At 38.5% G+C, this 17,433-nt stretch overlaps 1 protein-coding gene across 5 annotated transcripts; it reads left to right on the plus strand.

The window, feature by feature from the left end:
- Positions 1-1,264: 1,264 nt before the first annotated feature.
- Positions 1,265-16,563, plus strand: traf3 (TNF receptor-associated factor 3). 5 transcript variants are annotated; one of them, XM_053237649.1, is made up of 14 exons: positions 1,265-1,608; positions 2,154-2,364; positions 2,660-2,856; positions 8,665-8,882; positions 9,912-9,963; positions 10,083-10,187; positions 10,518-10,676; positions 11,035-11,115; positions 11,283-11,357; positions 11,569-11,661; positions 11,942-12,082; positions 12,702-12,879; positions 13,086-13,679; positions 14,707-16,563. In XM_053237649.1, the coding sequence occupies exons 4-13, from the start codon at positions 8,668-8,670 to the stop codon at positions 13,655-13,657; spliced, it is 1,671 nt and encodes a 556-aa protein (XP_053093624.1). In that variant the 5' UTR covers positions 1,265-1,608; positions 2,154-2,364; positions 2,660-2,856; positions 8,665-8,667; the 3' UTR covers positions 13,658-13,679; positions 14,707-16,563. The 5 variants fall into 5 exon arrangements, with proteins under 5 accessions (XP_053093624.1, XP_053093626.1, XP_053093625.1 ...); XM_053237651.1 differs by having other exon boundaries at positions 14,743-16,563; XM_053237650.1 differs by having other exon boundaries at positions 2,665-2,856.
- The last annotated feature ends 870 nt before the right edge of the window (positions 16,564-17,433 follow it).

Below are 17,433 nucleotides of genomic sequence, written 5' to 3' on the forward strand. Positions count from 1 at the left end.
ATAGCTCAGGTGAATGATGGTATTTTTCCATAACTGATTAAATAGATTTATTGTAGTGGGCTATCTGTATATCACATACCTCTCTACACCTATATCAGCCTATTCATACAGTACTATTAGCCCCAAGTGAATTTAAAAATTATGAAAAACGAGCAAAAGAGGAAATTCTATATTTATTCCATATTTATTTTTAAGGCCAAAAGCTATTTTGAACATCTCATTAGGATTTTCTGTTCATTTTTTTCCCTCCACTACACACACACTGACAGGGAGACAGGGCGCGTGAGACACTAGCTGCGTTTACATGGACACTAATAATCCGATCGTAATGGGACTAGAAGCACAATCAGATCTAAAAAGTCACATGTAAACACGTCAATCGGAATGAATTGGCCAAAACCGATTAAAATTTCATTCGGATCGTAAGGGGTGATTTAAACCTTTTCTAATCCGATGGAGAGGACATGTAAACACTTCATCGGGTTGAAAATGAAACCAGATAGTTCTGCGCATGTGCAATGACGTACAAATCACGTAATGACGTATGACGCACGGGTGTCAGCGGTACTGGGGCTCTGACCGTAGCCTCACCAGGGGTCATGTACCACTTCACCATTGAGCATAGTGTCATTAATGACTGTCATGTCATCCTAAAATTCTCCTTCCACTCCTCGTCTGTGAAGTGGTGTAAGACGACGTTGTCCCACCAGTCCTTGCTTCGGACCCTCATCCACAGACGCCTTGTTCTGGGCTCGGGAAGGGGCATTTTAACTGCTTGATAAACACACGCAGTACCGCACAACACATCACGCGCTCGTCGTCTTCTAATTAGCAGCTGAAATAGGCAAATGTTAAGTCTGCTTTTTAAAACGAAAAAAAGAAGCAATGGCAAGAGAGTGGCTGCTAGTATCTGCATGTTGGAACGGTGGGAAACGTGTATTAGTGCCCTGTGCGCATGTCAGAAGATCAAATCCGATTCTGTCATGTAAACGCGCATATCAACCCGATTACTTTATTCCGCGTTCTTGTAAACACTGCGATCGGATTAATTTATCTGATTGATTTCATTCCGATTGAAACAAAAAGTGTCCATGTAAACGTGACTACTGAGCTTATACACCGTGCAGCTTCGTCCAATCAGATTGCGCCGCCTATTTAAAACTCCGCTGAGGTTTGCGCGTGCGCACAGCGCCCTCTCGCGGCCTCTCGCGGCTTCAATGGCGTCCTTACACTAAGGGTTTTTTTTTTTTTTTTTTTTGACGGGGATTTCCTGAGGAAGTCGGAGGGGGCTTTCCAAGTTACTCGAATTGACATCAACAGCGCACAAGGCTTTAACGCTGTGGATTTTTTAGCTTCTCCACGGGCCAAATTGCGCACTTTTTTCCTCCAAACTGGACATCCGACCATGAAAAGGTTTGGTGTGTCGGCGGCCGCGGCGTGTGTGAGAGTCAGCGAGGACGGATTTCTCTGTGAATTTTAGTCGCTGGAGACGTTCGCGGTGTCTGGGAGCGTTCATGAAGTGGACAAGCCGCCGAGGCTCCGGCTGTTACATTGTTCAGAGGCAGAAAACAGTGCTGCAATATCGGACGACGTCCATAACTGATTCATGTAAGTGGTGTAAATGTTGGGGTCTGTGAGAGGAGCTAGCTTTCCACGTTTAGCGACGGCGCGAGAAGCTTGGCTTAGTTAGCAACAACCTGTGTCAAGACAAGCCCAAAGGAGCTGGGCGCTCATTTAACCACAAAGCTATGTGGCTAGCACCCAAAAGTTGCCTCTTTTAGGCAGGCCTTCCTAGCTAAATATCATTTGAAGAGGTTAGAGTGAGAAAAAAAAAATCGTTTAGTGGGATAAATAAGTAAACAAACAGAACTGCTAGCCCTAAACCCTAAACCTAAATCCTAAACCTGCTCTGAAGTGGTGCCTCCAGTCAGCTCTTCACTAACATCAGCTCAATACATATTTGGACTGTCTGTGTTTCCTGGCTCATGGATGACAAGTTTCTCCCCCATCCATCATAAAACTGAAGATTTTCTACTTTTACTCCAAAGTCTGCTTCTTGAAAGCTTCACCTTTACCAGGGATGGGTAGAGTGCATGGAAAACCTGTCTCCTCCACCATCATCATGCTCTGTTGTGTTTTTCTTTTTGACCTAGGAAAGTCTGGTTCAGGCCTGTAAGCTACTGATGGAAAAACCGTGATGACACACAGCTGAGCTTAACTCTCTGTTGGATTCACAATTTGTGCTGAGGCATTGTCAGTCTTTGGGAGGATGTTGAGGTTGCTTTTGATCACTGGGTGCTCTTTCTCACTTCACAACCTGGGCCATTTGAATCTGACATCTGTTGAACTCTCAGAATAAACACGGTAAGGTCCCCTGACATGCTCCAGCACACACACTCTCTTTTGGGACCTAGTGTCAGCAAAGGAGCAGAATACACATACATTCGTCTTGGCTTTTTTTTTTCTTTTTTTTTTTTTTTTTACTTCACCACTTATTTACAAATCACAGTCATTTTCCAACATTGACATACAACAATTTCTTCCCGTTAAGTGTGTGTCAGTACCACTTGATCTCTTCCTCTGTCGAAAGGTCAGACGAGAATAGGCTGATATTCCCCTTTAGACTTTTGTTTCATTTTTGCTATGATTTCTCCGGCAGTGCAGGCATGTTCAAAGAAAACCTCCTTTACCTGGACGCCATTCATCCCTGAACTTACACTCTTGGTGGATTGGGTTACACACTTCAGAGCCAGCTCTTTCTGGTGTTGAATTCTGTCGGACTCGGATGTGGAGCTTTGGGTGAGACGGCACAAATGGTCTCCCTGCATCTGAATTTTTGCTTTCTATCTTTTTGAGGCAAGTTACATACTTTGTGTGTTCTGTTTCAGCCATGTATAGGTCAATTCAAAGTGATTGTATTGGAATAGATTCTTATCGGTTATAGGAATAGGTTTGGTCATATGAATTAACTGAAATTTAAATATAGACCGCTGAAGTATCAGAGCTTTAATCTTTGTTGATCTGTGGAATTTAATGATTAAAAAAAAAAAACTGGGAGATGGGGGTTTATAAACAGTTTGTTCAAGCAAATATATCCTCTAATAATTTTCTGAGTGAGAGTAATTAGTATGGTATATTTCTCATATAATAGTAGAATAATGAAGTAGTTGTTTTCCTTTTCAGCATGTTGGGCTATGAGATTTTCCTGTCTCTAGCATGAATTGCATACGTACAGCTTTTTCTTGTGTGTGTGTGTGTGTGTGTGTTGTCAGTAATGACGGCAGCAAAGTGAAAAGCCCCTTAAATATTCCTGGAAGCTCCTAGAGAACTACACATATTGGTCAGCCAATAATACATTGCCTTCCCCGGGATGGTTTTGACTGTTATTTCATTTCTGTCTCATTTGGTGATGCAGAATAAAGCTTAAGGCTTGAATGCCCTCTTTTCAGGGGCGGTACGTGCATGCTCGATACCCAAGTTTTGATAGAAAAAAAAAAGCCCAGTATGACTGAAAGAGAGATGCAAATATGTCAGACAGAAGCGAAATCAAAACTGAGTTTCTCAGTGACTTGGACACTTGAATATATGGTGGATGAGTTGGTGTAATAATAATAATAATAATAATAATAATAATAATAATAATAAGAGTGATATACATATTACATATGTAGAAATCTACATTATATGAAAGTGACTCCACTTGGCAGATAACTTCATTTAGCTCATGTTTCTCTGTATTTCCCTACGCTCTCAGCAGATGATTAAGCATCTTCTTATGACACAGCAGACTGTCTTGTACGCTTGGGTCACACTGCAGCTGTGCGCTGGTGTGTTTGGGAGGTGTTACATGCACCACACTTACATTAGAGTCCTTTTGTTCATCCACATATAATTTATATAAAAAATAAGTTAACACTGGTATTGTGAAATATATGTTTACTTACCTAAGTGACCAAACTTTATAAATAGGATCACCTCATGTTTAAAAATTGCAGTGTGTAATGGAAATTCTGTGGAAACATATTCAGGGGTAAAGATTCTCTTCCTCGTACATCCACACTGATGGATAATGACGTTAATCTTTACTACTTATTAGAAAGTCATTGTGTATCTACTACAGGAATCATTTTGTCAGCATGGCACTGTTTTTGAAGCTCTGTCTCCCTATCAAAAGGATCAAAAATGATTTATTTCAGGTTGACACAGGGTTACACCTGTAATAATGGCTTCTATATCCTAGGGAGGAAATCTGGATCTGAAATGGCTTCATGTTGGCCATGACATGCCATACATATGGTAAAGAAGTTATTATTTTTGTATTACTCTTTGTATATGTGTATATATTAGTACAGTAACTATGAACACAGAACAGCAAGGTGGTGCCTCACAACTCCAGGTTCCTCGGTTTGAGCCTGAGTTCGGGTTACTGTGTGTGTGTGTGTGTGTGTGTGTGTGTGTGTGGTTTTGCATGTTCTCCCAGTGTCCACATGGGTTTCCTCTGGGTTCTCAGGTTTCCTCTCCCCTCCTAAAAACAGGCCTGTATGCACGGTGCCCTGTGATGGACTGACATATTCCTGCCTCGTGCCCAGCGTTCTGGATCCGCCACAACCCTGACCAGGATAACTCTCTTACTGAAAATGAATGAACGAACTATTGATCTCACCTAACACCAGAATCTGATCCAGCGCTTTCAGACGTTTCTCATCAAAAAAAGCTCATTTTGCATTATTCACAAATCTTAGTAAATTCTTAGTCTGAGACATTCAAGCAAGTCCTCAGTTTGCGCAAGACAAGCTTCCTAGTGCTTCAGCGCATGATCTACATGATGGTCTGTTTTCCTTCTTCTCAAACCTTTTTTTGCAGAATTGTGCTCTTTTACCCGCCTGACTTGTGGTAAGCTTGAATTGAAAAAGCATTGTAACTTCAACAGCATAACTGTGGCAGTGCCTGTAGAAGGTATTTCATGTTGGGCTGTGTGGCATTGCTGGGACCTTCCTCTGTGCTTGCTTTAGTGAGGTACTTGGCTCCAGTGAGATATTATTAGTGCCAAAGAGTTATGCCTGTTATGAAGGGGTTTCCCAGGCTGTGAGCTGCTGGTCAGGAGCTCTTGATGTGGCAATGCAAGGCCAGAGTTTAAGCGTTTGAAAATGGAGCAGGAGATGACGGTAACTTCTCTGTCTGCTGAGCTATAAACAGTGTTGGACAGGTTGGTGGGACTGAGAGAGGCAGTTCTTGTTAACCTGGCTAGGATTTCACCTCAAACATAAATAAATCTATGTATTTATAACTACTCAAAAGGAAGTCATCAAACTCAAAGGTAGGAATCCAGTCTTCTACAAATTCAGTTCACGTAGGTGATACTGACAACCGACCCATTTGTTTTAAGAAATAGAGAGAGAAAAGAGCAGCAGTAATACATAAGGAACAATGATCCAGATGGAGCTGCTAAAACATTCTCCTTTCCTAAAAATTTCTTGAATATTAAGGGGATGGCTGAGTGGTTAAAGCATTGAGCTACTGATCAGAAGGTTGTGAGAGTAAATCCCAGAAAAGCTCTTAACCTCAACTGCTCAGTTGTATCCTATCTCAGTTGTAGCCGTGTTGGATAAAAAAGTCAGCCAAAATGAGTTCAAGGTTTAAAAAAAAAAAAAAAAAACATGAGTGATTGCTAGCTAAGTTGTAATTGTAAAGAGGCTGACAAACACAAACCTGTGCTCAGGTCACGTAGATTCCTGGTACATGTACCTGTCAGTGAAGAACTGTTCAAAGAAACTGACGCGTTAAACAAATTAGTTGATTATTTTATATAGCTGATTATTTTCCCTAACTAGTTCACCTTTATCAAGCACAGAACACATCCAACTCCACAGTAATCCACACATTCAAAAACTATTTCAAATCACTTTCTTTTTGCTGTGTATGTAGCAACATTTCACATGCTTTTTCAGCCACCTCTTCTTCTAACAAAAGCGCTCTCACCAGGAGTCATGCGCAACTTGCTCTCCTCTTTATAGGATCTGAAAACAAAATGGCTAATTTATCCTTAAGCTTCTGGATATATTACATATATTTTGCTCCTGTATGAGATGATTTCTTGATGATTCTTGATAATTTCTTAGAATAACACAAATTTCACCTTGACTTTTGCATGGTTGGAAAGCTTGACTTCAGTTTGCACAGACACTGTAGAAACACATTGGTGGTTAGTAGGCTAGATTAAAAATATTACCACAGTGAATGCTTATTCATTTGACATATCTTGGAATCATGTATTCTGTATGACTCATATTTCCTTTTTAATGAGGCTAGAACACTCTGATTTATCAAACACAAAACCTAAATAAGTGTCTTGATAAAGAAGTACATGTATAAATAGTAACCCCAATATTAATTTTATGTTGAATTACATTTGTAGACAACAATGCAAATCATTTTTGCATAAATAATTGCCAACTGACAGGTACAAAAATAAAAGCAGTGGAAACAAGTTGCAGAAACAGCTCAATTTAAAACTTAATTTCATTACAATTTAAAAAGCTTGCTATTATTTGTACAGCACATGTAACCAACATTTACAGAAACCCTGTACTGGATTTAGGGGTGTGTGCCCTGTTCAGAGCTGATGGGTTTCACTCTAACATCACTGGTATGCAGGTGCTTGCTTCAAGTTTGGCTTTGGCTGGAGATGATAGAAAAGAGTGCTTCCCTGAGTGTCTCCATACTGAAGAAAAAGCACTACTCCTACAGGATATGATGAAATTATTACCAATATGCCAGTTTGGATAGGTTATTTCTACAGGTCCTTTATAGTACATAAAAATGGAGTAATTTTTCTTCACATGCAGGGGAAAATTACTGACTTGACAGTTTTTGAGAGGACTAAAACCCTAAAACACATTACCCCTTTACATTACAAATGCATTCCATTGGTCCTTGTAGTGACACTGTGTCCTTATGAGTAGGAGGCTGACTGTGTTGGTTGTCTGTATTGACACTTTATTCTGTATACACCCTCTTTCTCTCAGGGTTTTTTTTTTTTTTTAAATATCTGAATTAAATTTTAAATTTATTTGCTGAAGATACAAGACTCAGGTTTTTGTTACTGCCATCCTAAGAACTGAAAATATGAGAGGCACTGAAGCAGAAAAAAGCTGGAAGTTGTTTAACAATTCATTCACTTGCTTTTGTTGTTATTTAATTTTGTCTTTTCATTCCATCTTTTTCCTCTTTTTGTTTTTTTTTTTTTAATCTCATAAATTTGCATAATTTTTGTTCAGCTTATTTTTCTAAGTGTCCTCATTGAGCCGAGAAGTTTGTGTTTATAAAATTTCATTTTTATTTGCATAGCACTTGTAACAATAGACATTGTCACAAAGCAGCTTTATAGAAATTCGGATGTAGATGTAGATCCCTAATGAACAAGACAGTGGCAAGGAAAAGCTCCCTGATATGAGATGAAGAGGGAACCCATCCTCTTCTGGGTGTCACTGTGTAGTGGGATTGTAATCATTTCCATTACATTATCCTTTGGATATTGTATATTCATATTATTATTAGATTTAAGATTAGGCTGTGGATTGATTAACAGCATGAAGCAATGATTGGCATCATGTCAGCTGCGAAAATGACCCGTGAGGTGCAAACAAAGCCAAAGGACAGAAGTAAGTGCTATGGAAATGTGAGATTCTGGTGATTTGGACTGACGAACAAAAAGAGATAAACAGTGGATGCAGCACACCAATGTTTCAATCTAGAGATTTCTGTAATTTATTCAGTGTGGCTCTGTTTTCTCTGTGCTCGAGTGATTTTTATGTTTTCTATCAGCACTTGGCAAAGCTTTGTTTACTTTTTTCCACCACTGTATTTCTGACCAATGAATGAAGGAGTTTTATGCACAACTCTTCAGCTCCACCCCTTAGCCAATGTTTTTTTTTTTTTTTTTTTTTGCTTTTTATTTTGTTGAATTATGTGCCATGAGAAAACAAACCAAACCAAATAGCAAACAAACAAAAAAATATCAGTTTTGCTCTGATTTGGACTCAGCAACCAGATTAGTAGGTGTGAAAGCACCCTGAGACAAATGCTGTACATGCCTGAATACAATAACATAATGAAGAATTCTCTTGTCATTGTCTGTAGTCTTTAAATAGGCTTCTGTAGTGTAGCTGGAATCCACATTTTAACACCTGTTTTGTTTGGTTCAGGAATGCACTTTGTCTTTCTTACTTTACTTTTCATATGGCTTCAGGGTGTAATATTGTGGAATATCATATCTGAGTGATCTCGGACGTGTAAGTCTCTGGTGCTTTTCCAGCAGGCCAAAATAATTGCTCATTAATCAGTCATGCTGATCTGTGAGTGGCTTTCTAAACTTTCCAGGGAGCCTTTGGTAGCGTTAAAGCATGACATTTTTGGAAAATTCCCCAACTTGAAGAGGTTGAGCTCACTATCCCTAGGGCTTAGTGACAGAATTCAAAAAGGTCTCCCACTGAAAATGTAGTGAACTACATACATTAAGGCAACTCTTGTTTGGTTGCAAAAATGATTATTTAATACCTTATGTTTTTCCATGTATATCAGGACAGTAATTGGTATTCAGCTGTACAAAAGCCTTGTCACACTGAGGGAGGTAACTGTTCCGTTTGTGTTTGTACCCTTTTGCAGGTCATGTCCTTGTCGCGCCGTGTGGACGGGCGGGAGCAGCAGATTGCTCTGCAGCAGCAGCAGTCCTTACTCCCGCAGCGTGGTGGTTTTCAGGACCACTTCGTCATGCCTCCCGAGCCCAAGTACTGCTGCGAGTACTGTCGCATGGTGCTATGTAATCCTCGGCAGACTGAGTGTGGACACCGCTTCTGCGAGAGCTGCATTAACCAGCTGCTTAGGTTAGGACACTTCTAACTTTCTGTCATTACTACATGTCTTATCACTAGAACATGGTTATTATCATGAAGAAAAAAGTACTCTCCTCCAAGCACATTCAGTTGCCCTGTGATATAATACATGCAGCAGTTATGATGCAGAAACCTCACGTGTCTCAGAAGAAGCATAGCCCTTGCTCTCTCGGATTGGTAGCTGTCGTGTGCTAGGGGAACACCAACATACTGGGGAGGGAATTTGCAGCAAATAATTCAGGTGAAAAATATGACTAAAGTTATATGGTATTGACCAGAAAACATGCGTGGTGTTTTCAGAATTTTGCGTAAGTGCCTTAGGAAGAGCTTTCAGCTATCACTTGGGTTTTGGTGTCTAACAAATGCACTTAGAGTTTAACTGAGCTTTATGGAGGGACAAGGTCTTAAAAATGACTATAGATTGCCATAAATGTAGCAAAAATTGCAGTAAACGTGGAGAGCTAGTTAGTAAAATATTTAAAAAATTTTATTCATTGACTTGAACAGGCAGTCTGGCCAAATCAGACATAATTATAACAATAAACTTTAATTTCTTTTATTAACTTTTATGTAGTATATATTAATACAAATAGGAAATAAATCCCAAGCTAATATCTGCACCTATAAGTCCTGTTAGTGATCCAGAAATAAATAAAGCAGGCTACTAGCAGGCAGTGGGGATCCTGAAGCCAGAGATAGTGGAGAGTCTGTCAGTGCCTGATCTGAAACACTGACCCAGTCTGACCCATTTTTACAGAGGCTGCAATCATTAGAAAGTCAAAAGCTCGAGAAAAAGCCCATCATCTGAAACTAATTAACTACAAACTGTCACCACGATTTTATTTCCAGAATAATTCTAATATTTATTTAGTATTCACATGACCGCTGAAGGAGTCTTAGACTTTTAGTAGATGAAGGTGTATAGGAAAATGTCGTTGAACATGCATTTTGTATAAGAGCATGTGCTCCAGGACACTGGTTACTGGATAAGATACCAAACACATTTTTTTATTCTTTCAGTAAACCGAATCCGGTGTGCCCAGCTGATATGGAGCCATTATCTCAAGATAAAGTAAGCCCCTCCTCATTATGTAGCTATTACCATCACTGCAGATCTAACTGAAAGCGAAAAGGCTGTGTTCGTAGGGTGAGAGTAGTGTAACGCCGAACTCTTTGTTTCTTTATGGCCAGATATTTCGTGATGTTTGCTGCCATAGAGAGATTATGACACTGAAAGTCTACTGCCGCAGTGCGAAAAACGGATGTAAAGAACAAATGAGTTTACAGCAGGTTACGGTAAGTTTCTTTGCAGTGCACTCTTTTTAGTTGCATTATGTTGAATGTTCATAAAGATAGTGTTATGTTATTTAAAATACAGTTTTAATGCACAATTCTGATTTAATCTTTCTATAATAAAACAGCTGCCATTTACATAAAATTGTACATCCAGGTTGCATATTAACACTATAGTACATTATTAGTCTCAATAAGGAGGGAATAAAGATTTTCTGACAGTCAGTAAAAATTAATCTATGTCCTCACCCAAATGAATCTATGTCTTTTCCTTTATTCCCTTCTACGTCTTTGTCTCGATCTGCCTGTGTGTCTCCCTCACTGGACCATCAGGACCATTTGAATATGTGTGAGTACTTTGAGGTGCCCTGTCCGTTGTGTAAAGAGAAGATAATGAGGAAGGACATGCCTGAACACTTGAACCGCAAATGCAAATACCGTGAGGCCACCTGTGAATTCTGCAAACACAAAATGGCCTTAACGGAGCTACAGGTACCTTTCTAAAGCTGCTTAACCCAGTCAGAGCTCTTTTATCTGACAGAGATGTGGATTCATGATGGTTTTTTCATAAATTAATTCTAAAACATGGATCACTGCTTTGTTAGTACTTCTTCTGTTTTAAATATTTCCCTTCCTGTATGCCAAAAATGCCCCATGACGTTTTGGTTTCACATTAGTCCTGGGAACTTTAGGGGAATCTCCTGTAACACATTTTGAGAGTGCTGGTCCTCGTGCTTTGTCAAAATTGTGGAAGTAGTTACTGTACTTAATTGGGCTGTGGGAAGTCCTAGGAAGTCTAGGTGAAGCATTTTTGATCTTATGATTCTTTTTCTCTCTCTCTCTCGTCTAGAAACACAAAGAAACCATTTGTCCTGCATTTCCAGTAGCATGCCCTAATCATTGTTCATTTTCATCCATTGTAAGAAGCGAGGTAAGAATGAAATCTGTCATGTTGACATTGACATTTTTGCTTAAACTGTTTTAATGTCTAGTGATTTTATTTAATGTCTAGTTATGTACTAGCAGCATTTTTACAGTAGACAGTGAAGTACAGTTGTCTTTAATTTTCATTTCTCATTTTACTCTTTTCTCTTATAGCTGTCCATTCACCAGCAAGACTGTCCAAAGGCTCAAGTCACGTGCTCCTTCTTTCGTTTTGGCTGCACCTACAAGGTGATGACTTGTGCTGCTGATATGAGATAATAAAAGCAGTTTTAGACCATAAAAACTCTCTGATCTCTTAAATGTAATTTTTCTTATTATATAAATAGTAGGTTAGCCATGCTGCTAGTATCTTTTTAATATTGATAATTAATATTGATAGGTCTTTAACTCTGAATGAATGATATAATATATAAACATATAAACATATTGTAAATTGCAGGGTCTGAACCAGGAAATGAGGGAGCACGAGTCAAGCTTTGCCTCAGAGCACTTGCGACTGATGGTGGCCAGAAGCAACACGCTAGAGGCCAAAGTAGGGAAACTTTGCTATTTATGTTGAATTTTATAGCCATATTAAAGGTGCAAAGAGCTGGATTTGTGTGTAATAAATTACAATAATGTAATGAGATTCATGTATAAAAACTGATCTCTGGTCCAAAACTATGAATGATTGCTTATGCAAAATTACAGTGGCTCAGGTATATGTGGCAATACAAAAAACAATTTCAGAATGATACCAAGACAGGTAGATGTTAGAGTTTAAGCTCATCTTATTTCTCTGGAATCTCTTTCACAAATATTTGTATGTGTAGGTGGAGGATGTCAAGAATGAGCTGATGGAACGCTACAAGGTTCTCCCAAGTCTGAGCAGTCGTCTTACAGAAGTGGAGGAACAGTGTAAGGATATGAGGGAGAAATACCGACAGGTGGAGCAGAAACTATCTAGCGTACAGGTGAGAAACATCTCTTGCTTGCTCCGCACCCGTCACCTGATCCTTGTTTACATATCCCGCCTTGAATGGGACTTTCCCCATACAGCTTTGAACCCAGAGGGCCACCAGAATAAATGACTGCTCTGAGTTTATGATGTTGCCTATCCTAGCACAAAAGCCAGATTTAATTAAAAATCATGCAGTCATACCTGTATATTGAAAAAATAGCTACATAAAAAAAGCTTACTCTAAAGATGCCGTTGAGAAAAGGCGTGCCAGCTTGCTTGGTTTAAGAAACGAGCTTATGTGTTCACTGGCGTGACAGATTTTTTCTTTGGCATCTGAAATGAAAACATATTTCTTTAGGACAGTAACACTGATGCTCATAATACTCTGTGTTAACAATTAACAAATAGTGATAAGGGATACTTCTTGTCTGATTAATTAGTGCAATTAACGGGTTCTTTTCAATTGCTACTGCACTCAATAAATTACAGTACAACTTTATTTCACTTATATTGCTGAAGAATGATGAAATATAATCTAACTAAATTAGATTATGCTTACTGACCAAAAACTCAAGTTTTTGGTAGTAGACATTTGTGCTCTCAGTGTGACACATATTGTGATGTGCATGTAGAAGCTAATGAGCGCGCACACGGAGAAGCTGCTGGAGGTGGAGATGGAGCTGAGGGAGCTGCGGCCTTTGAGGGCCATGCGTGAGGAAGTGGAAGCTCTGAGGGGCGCCGTGGAGAGTATGCGCTCTGTGGTAGCATCACTCGACTCTGTCCGCACTGGTCCTGGTACCCACACGCTGAGTGAGTGTCACCTCTGCATATCTGCTTCGTGACTGACGTATATACTTATAGAGTTACCAAGCTAACTAGACAATCTAATGATACAACCACAAGCTGGTGCATTTAGGTGCATAATTTAACTTCTTCTAAGTCTAAATGTAATTTGTATTTGTAATTTTTTAAGTGATTTGATGAATATTGTTTACGTTGTTCTGTACCAAATCCAGCCTCATTAGAGACACAGCTGTCACGGCATGATGAGATGCTCAGTGTGCATGACATTCGTTTGGCCGACATGGACCTTAAGCTGCAGGTGCTGGAGACGGCCAGCTTTAATGGAACTCTTATTTGGAAGATTCGTGACTACAAACGGCGCAAGCAAGAGGCAGTGGCTTCTAAAACGTTGTCGCTTTATAGCCAGCCTTTCTACACAGGCTATTTTGGCTACAAGATGTGTGCGCGTGTTTACCTGAATGGTGATGGCATGGGAAAGGGTACACACCTGTCACTCTTCTTCGTGGTGATGCGTGGTGAGTATGATGCACTGCTGCCATGGCCTTTCCGCCAAAAAGTGACACTCATGCTGATGGACCAGGGTCCTGCACGCAAGCACCTGGGTGATGCCTTCAAGCCTGACCCAAACAGCAGCAGCTTCCGGCGGCCCACAGGGGAGATGAACATTGCCTCGGGCTGTCCACTCTTTGTTGCTCAGACTGTGCTGGAGAACGGGACCTACATCAAAGATGACACCATCTTCATCAAGGTCACAGTGGACACCTCAGACCTGCCTGACCCATGACACCTGGACAATTATCCCATTGGTCAGTACCACTGTCATTTTTATGTCAATGAACCTCAAAGTGCTATATATTTGAAATAAATATTTCATTGGTCTGTACCACACCCCTTAGACTTTCACTATAGTCAAAGTCTTAGGTTTGAACACTCGTGAAGGTCTAGCACTAAGAAGAAATATAAAAGCAACTGTAGCATAAATACAGGGTGATTCAGAAAAATGTTAACACCTATATGACACTACAACATTGTAACACTGTTACACAAGGAGGTTGGGTTACTAATTACAAACTGTAAAATCTAACTTCATTGCATTGTATCCACTTGTGCGCCAAATAAAACAACAATACTCTAAAGAAAAGAAATGAAAACTAAAGAAAAATGTTGCCAATAAGTGCTAACATTTTTTGAATCACACTGCAGAATTTTAGATGACAGCATAAGGACTGGGTAATATGATGATACGATATCAATATCGAGATATAATAACATCTTGACGCACTTTTCTAAGTATCGTCATTATTGTCAGGAGTCAGTGCTTTTGTAACTCCCTTTATAAAGTCTTACTGGAATCTGACAATTCTGCAAATACAATCTTTGGTCTTTGAAAGAAACTTTTATTCTTAAATAAGTGCTTTATAAAAGACCAGTGCATTTGAAAGGGAAGCTTGCTAAGCCCATAGTTCAGACACGAGATAGTGCTAGTATAAAGTTAATCACAAATATGTCATGTGCTACAACATACTTAGTTATCAACATTTAAACCTTTTCTAATTAGACCTAGCTTGTTCCCAGAAAAATCAAGAATTCAAGAAAATGCTATACTTTTATCAGTTAAAAGTTCTTCTCATTTCAATTATACATATTAATTTCTTTGATTCTCAGCTCATTCCCTGATATTCCCTACCAAAAACAGCATTTACAAACTTTTGAATAGCAGTGTACACTTAGCTGTTAATAACTGTAAAAATTCAGTTATTGATTTGGAAGACTTTTATCCAGTGTAGTTTTTACTGAATGTGATTTTTTTTCCCCCCACTTCTACCACTGTAGAGTCCATTTTTATAACAGATTTTTCTATCATGCCAGAGGGCCTGGTGCTCATCACGGATGTTACGAGGTCACAGGATTGGGAAAAACAGAGCAGGAACCGATGAGAAGAATCAACCAAACACAAGCGCGTGCTGAGAGTCTCAGGCTGGTGCTCCTGAGACGGTGTAGGCACAGTTTCTTGAGGGACAGATGTGGATCCTTTGGATCTTGCCCAGGGTAGGGGAGGTCTCAGATAGCCACAGTGTTCAAGATGGAGCAGCAAGAGCAAAGGGTTTTCACCTCTAATCAAACAAAAGTATGTCATTGTCTGTGTTGGTAAAGACTAAGTGAGAGACAAAACGTTAGGTGATGAAACCAGCATCATGCCAGCATGAAGAGCCGCCTTTCAGCCAGAAAAAAGTAAGAGGGATCCGTTTGTTCTCTGTAACTGACATGTTAACAGCTAAAAAAATAAATAAAGACCGCTAAAAAATAAATAATATTTATAAAGAAATATTTCACTAAAAAATAAAGTATTTCAATCAGAGAAAATTAAAGAGTGGGCCTCATTTATCAATCTTTTAGTAAACTTGTGTGTAAAAACTTTTCATAAGACAAAACAAACTAAAAGTTCCTGTAAGATTTTTTTTTGGTAAATGATTTTCTTTGTACTCCAGTGTGTATGTTGATAAATGCCAGTCTGCTGTTTTGCATTTAGTGATCTCCATAAAAGGCAAAGCTCATAGAGAGCTGAAAATAACAACATGATGACTAAATGATGAAAGTGTACCTCCTAAGCATGAAGTGTGCTAAAACTTCCAGTAATGCAGCACTGTCATTGCCACACTTTGGCTACCACAGACACACACTAACTCTTCCTCCCTTTCTAGGGTGCTATTTCTTTTCTCCTAATTGAATGGCTAGTGTTATTTGTCATAATTTATGGATTTGTTTTGGATTGCTTTCTTTCAAGTCATTAATATAAAACGAGTTTCACATTTTCATTAAATTTGTGTGTAAGTGAAATAATGAGCGATTTAAACTTGACCTTGATCTGTGTATAAAATCTCAGTAACTCGTAATGATTGGCATCAAATCGTATAATTGGTGAAGTTCACATTAGCGAGTCCTTATTTGTAAATTTAAACAAACTCAGGAGCTTTTGTAGGATACAAATATTTTTTTTCGAACTAACCGGATTTTCATGAATAGCACATTAATTATGTAAATGCTCTATGAACGATTTATGAATAGATGGGGTGGTATCCAGCTTGATAAATGAGGCCCAGTGTCTGTATTGCAGGCTGTTGATCTGGCAGATAAGCTTTTATATTCAGTGAAAAAGAGATACTGTGTATTCCACTGTATCCAGTGATGTTTAGTGGTTTTGTAAAAAAAACAAAAACAAATTTTGTGCTGAAGCATTCATATAGAGAAGAACAGCGTGTATAGAATGTGTTGTGTGCGCACAGTGGTAGAACTTTCTTTTTTGGTGTACTGGTAATGGACTGTAATGGACCTGTGTTGTGAAGCATGAAGATGAAAGGAATCCATGAAACACATTGGGGCAAAAAAAAAAAAAAATGATTGCATGTAAGACCAACAAAACTTTAATGCGTTTAATCTCCCAAATGTGTTTACTATTCTGACACATTATTTTTTGTAATGTTAAATATTGATGGATGCTATGCATCAGAATATATTGTTCTTTTTTTTAACACCGTTTGTAATACTAGCCTCTAAGTCTACAGCTATGCTGACAGAAACTTTTACAGTTAACCAGATCACTTTTAAAGAAGAATATTTGCACAATTATGGTTTTTCTAAGTGTAATGCAAATGTATATGTATATGAATATAAAAAATACATTTTACCATATTTTTTTTGTTGTCATTTGTGAATTAAGGTTATGTTAACTTGCCTCAAGTTAATCCACAGTTTAGGGCATACTTTTGTATCTCTCTTGTTTTTGTCTGAAACTAATTAAAAACCTCTTTTTACAGATAAAAAAAAAAAACCCTAAAATTTCATGTTCATAATGTTTTCTCATTAAAATCCGTAACATGACAGCATTTATCATTAATAATAATGCATCCCTGTTGTGCTAGTAAACGTAGATTGAATGTGCCTTATTAACCCTTTCATTCATGAATTATTAGACATTTTAGCCAGAATTTTTAAAAATGAATTTTCTTACTCAGTTTTGCATAAAATATTTCAGTCATATTTCATATTTTCATTTTTACCTGAAAATCAGTTTATTAAAAAGTTCTTCAACTGTCCGCTTATGTGGACACCATGCATAAACAAAGGTAGAACAATACTGATTATAAAATAAATCCAATGTGTTTCTAAGGATGTTTTTATCATTCGTTAACTTTTAGAAGTAACATATTAGGTAACAAATATTTAATGCAAAGAATTTTTTTTTAAATTAAAAAACATTTCAATTGTATTGCAAAACTTTTAAATTTATGAGGCTTCATCTTCTTTCTATTAAAACAACTACATTCCGTTTTATTAAAAGAATCCTGAAAGCAACAGCACTTAAGGATAGAACAATTTAATAGAAAAATGAATAAAGCTGGTCAGGCTAAGAGGGAGCTTTAAGTCCTGGGATTGAGGTAGATATTGGCACAAAGATGTGGGTTATTCTTCTCTTATTTCTTGTTGTGAAATCCCCCAAAGCAGTCTGGACAGGGGGCAACCCGACACTCGACACAGATGTATCTTGTTTTCCTTGTGCAC

This window comes from Pangasianodon hypophthalmus, chromosome 10, assembly GCF_027358585.1.
Source record: "Pangasianodon hypophthalmus isolate fPanHyp1 chromosome 10, fPanHyp1.pri, whole genome shotgun sequence".
NCBI lineage: Eukaryota > Metazoa > Chordata > Actinopteri > Siluriformes > Pangasiidae > Pangasianodon > Pangasianodon hypophthalmus.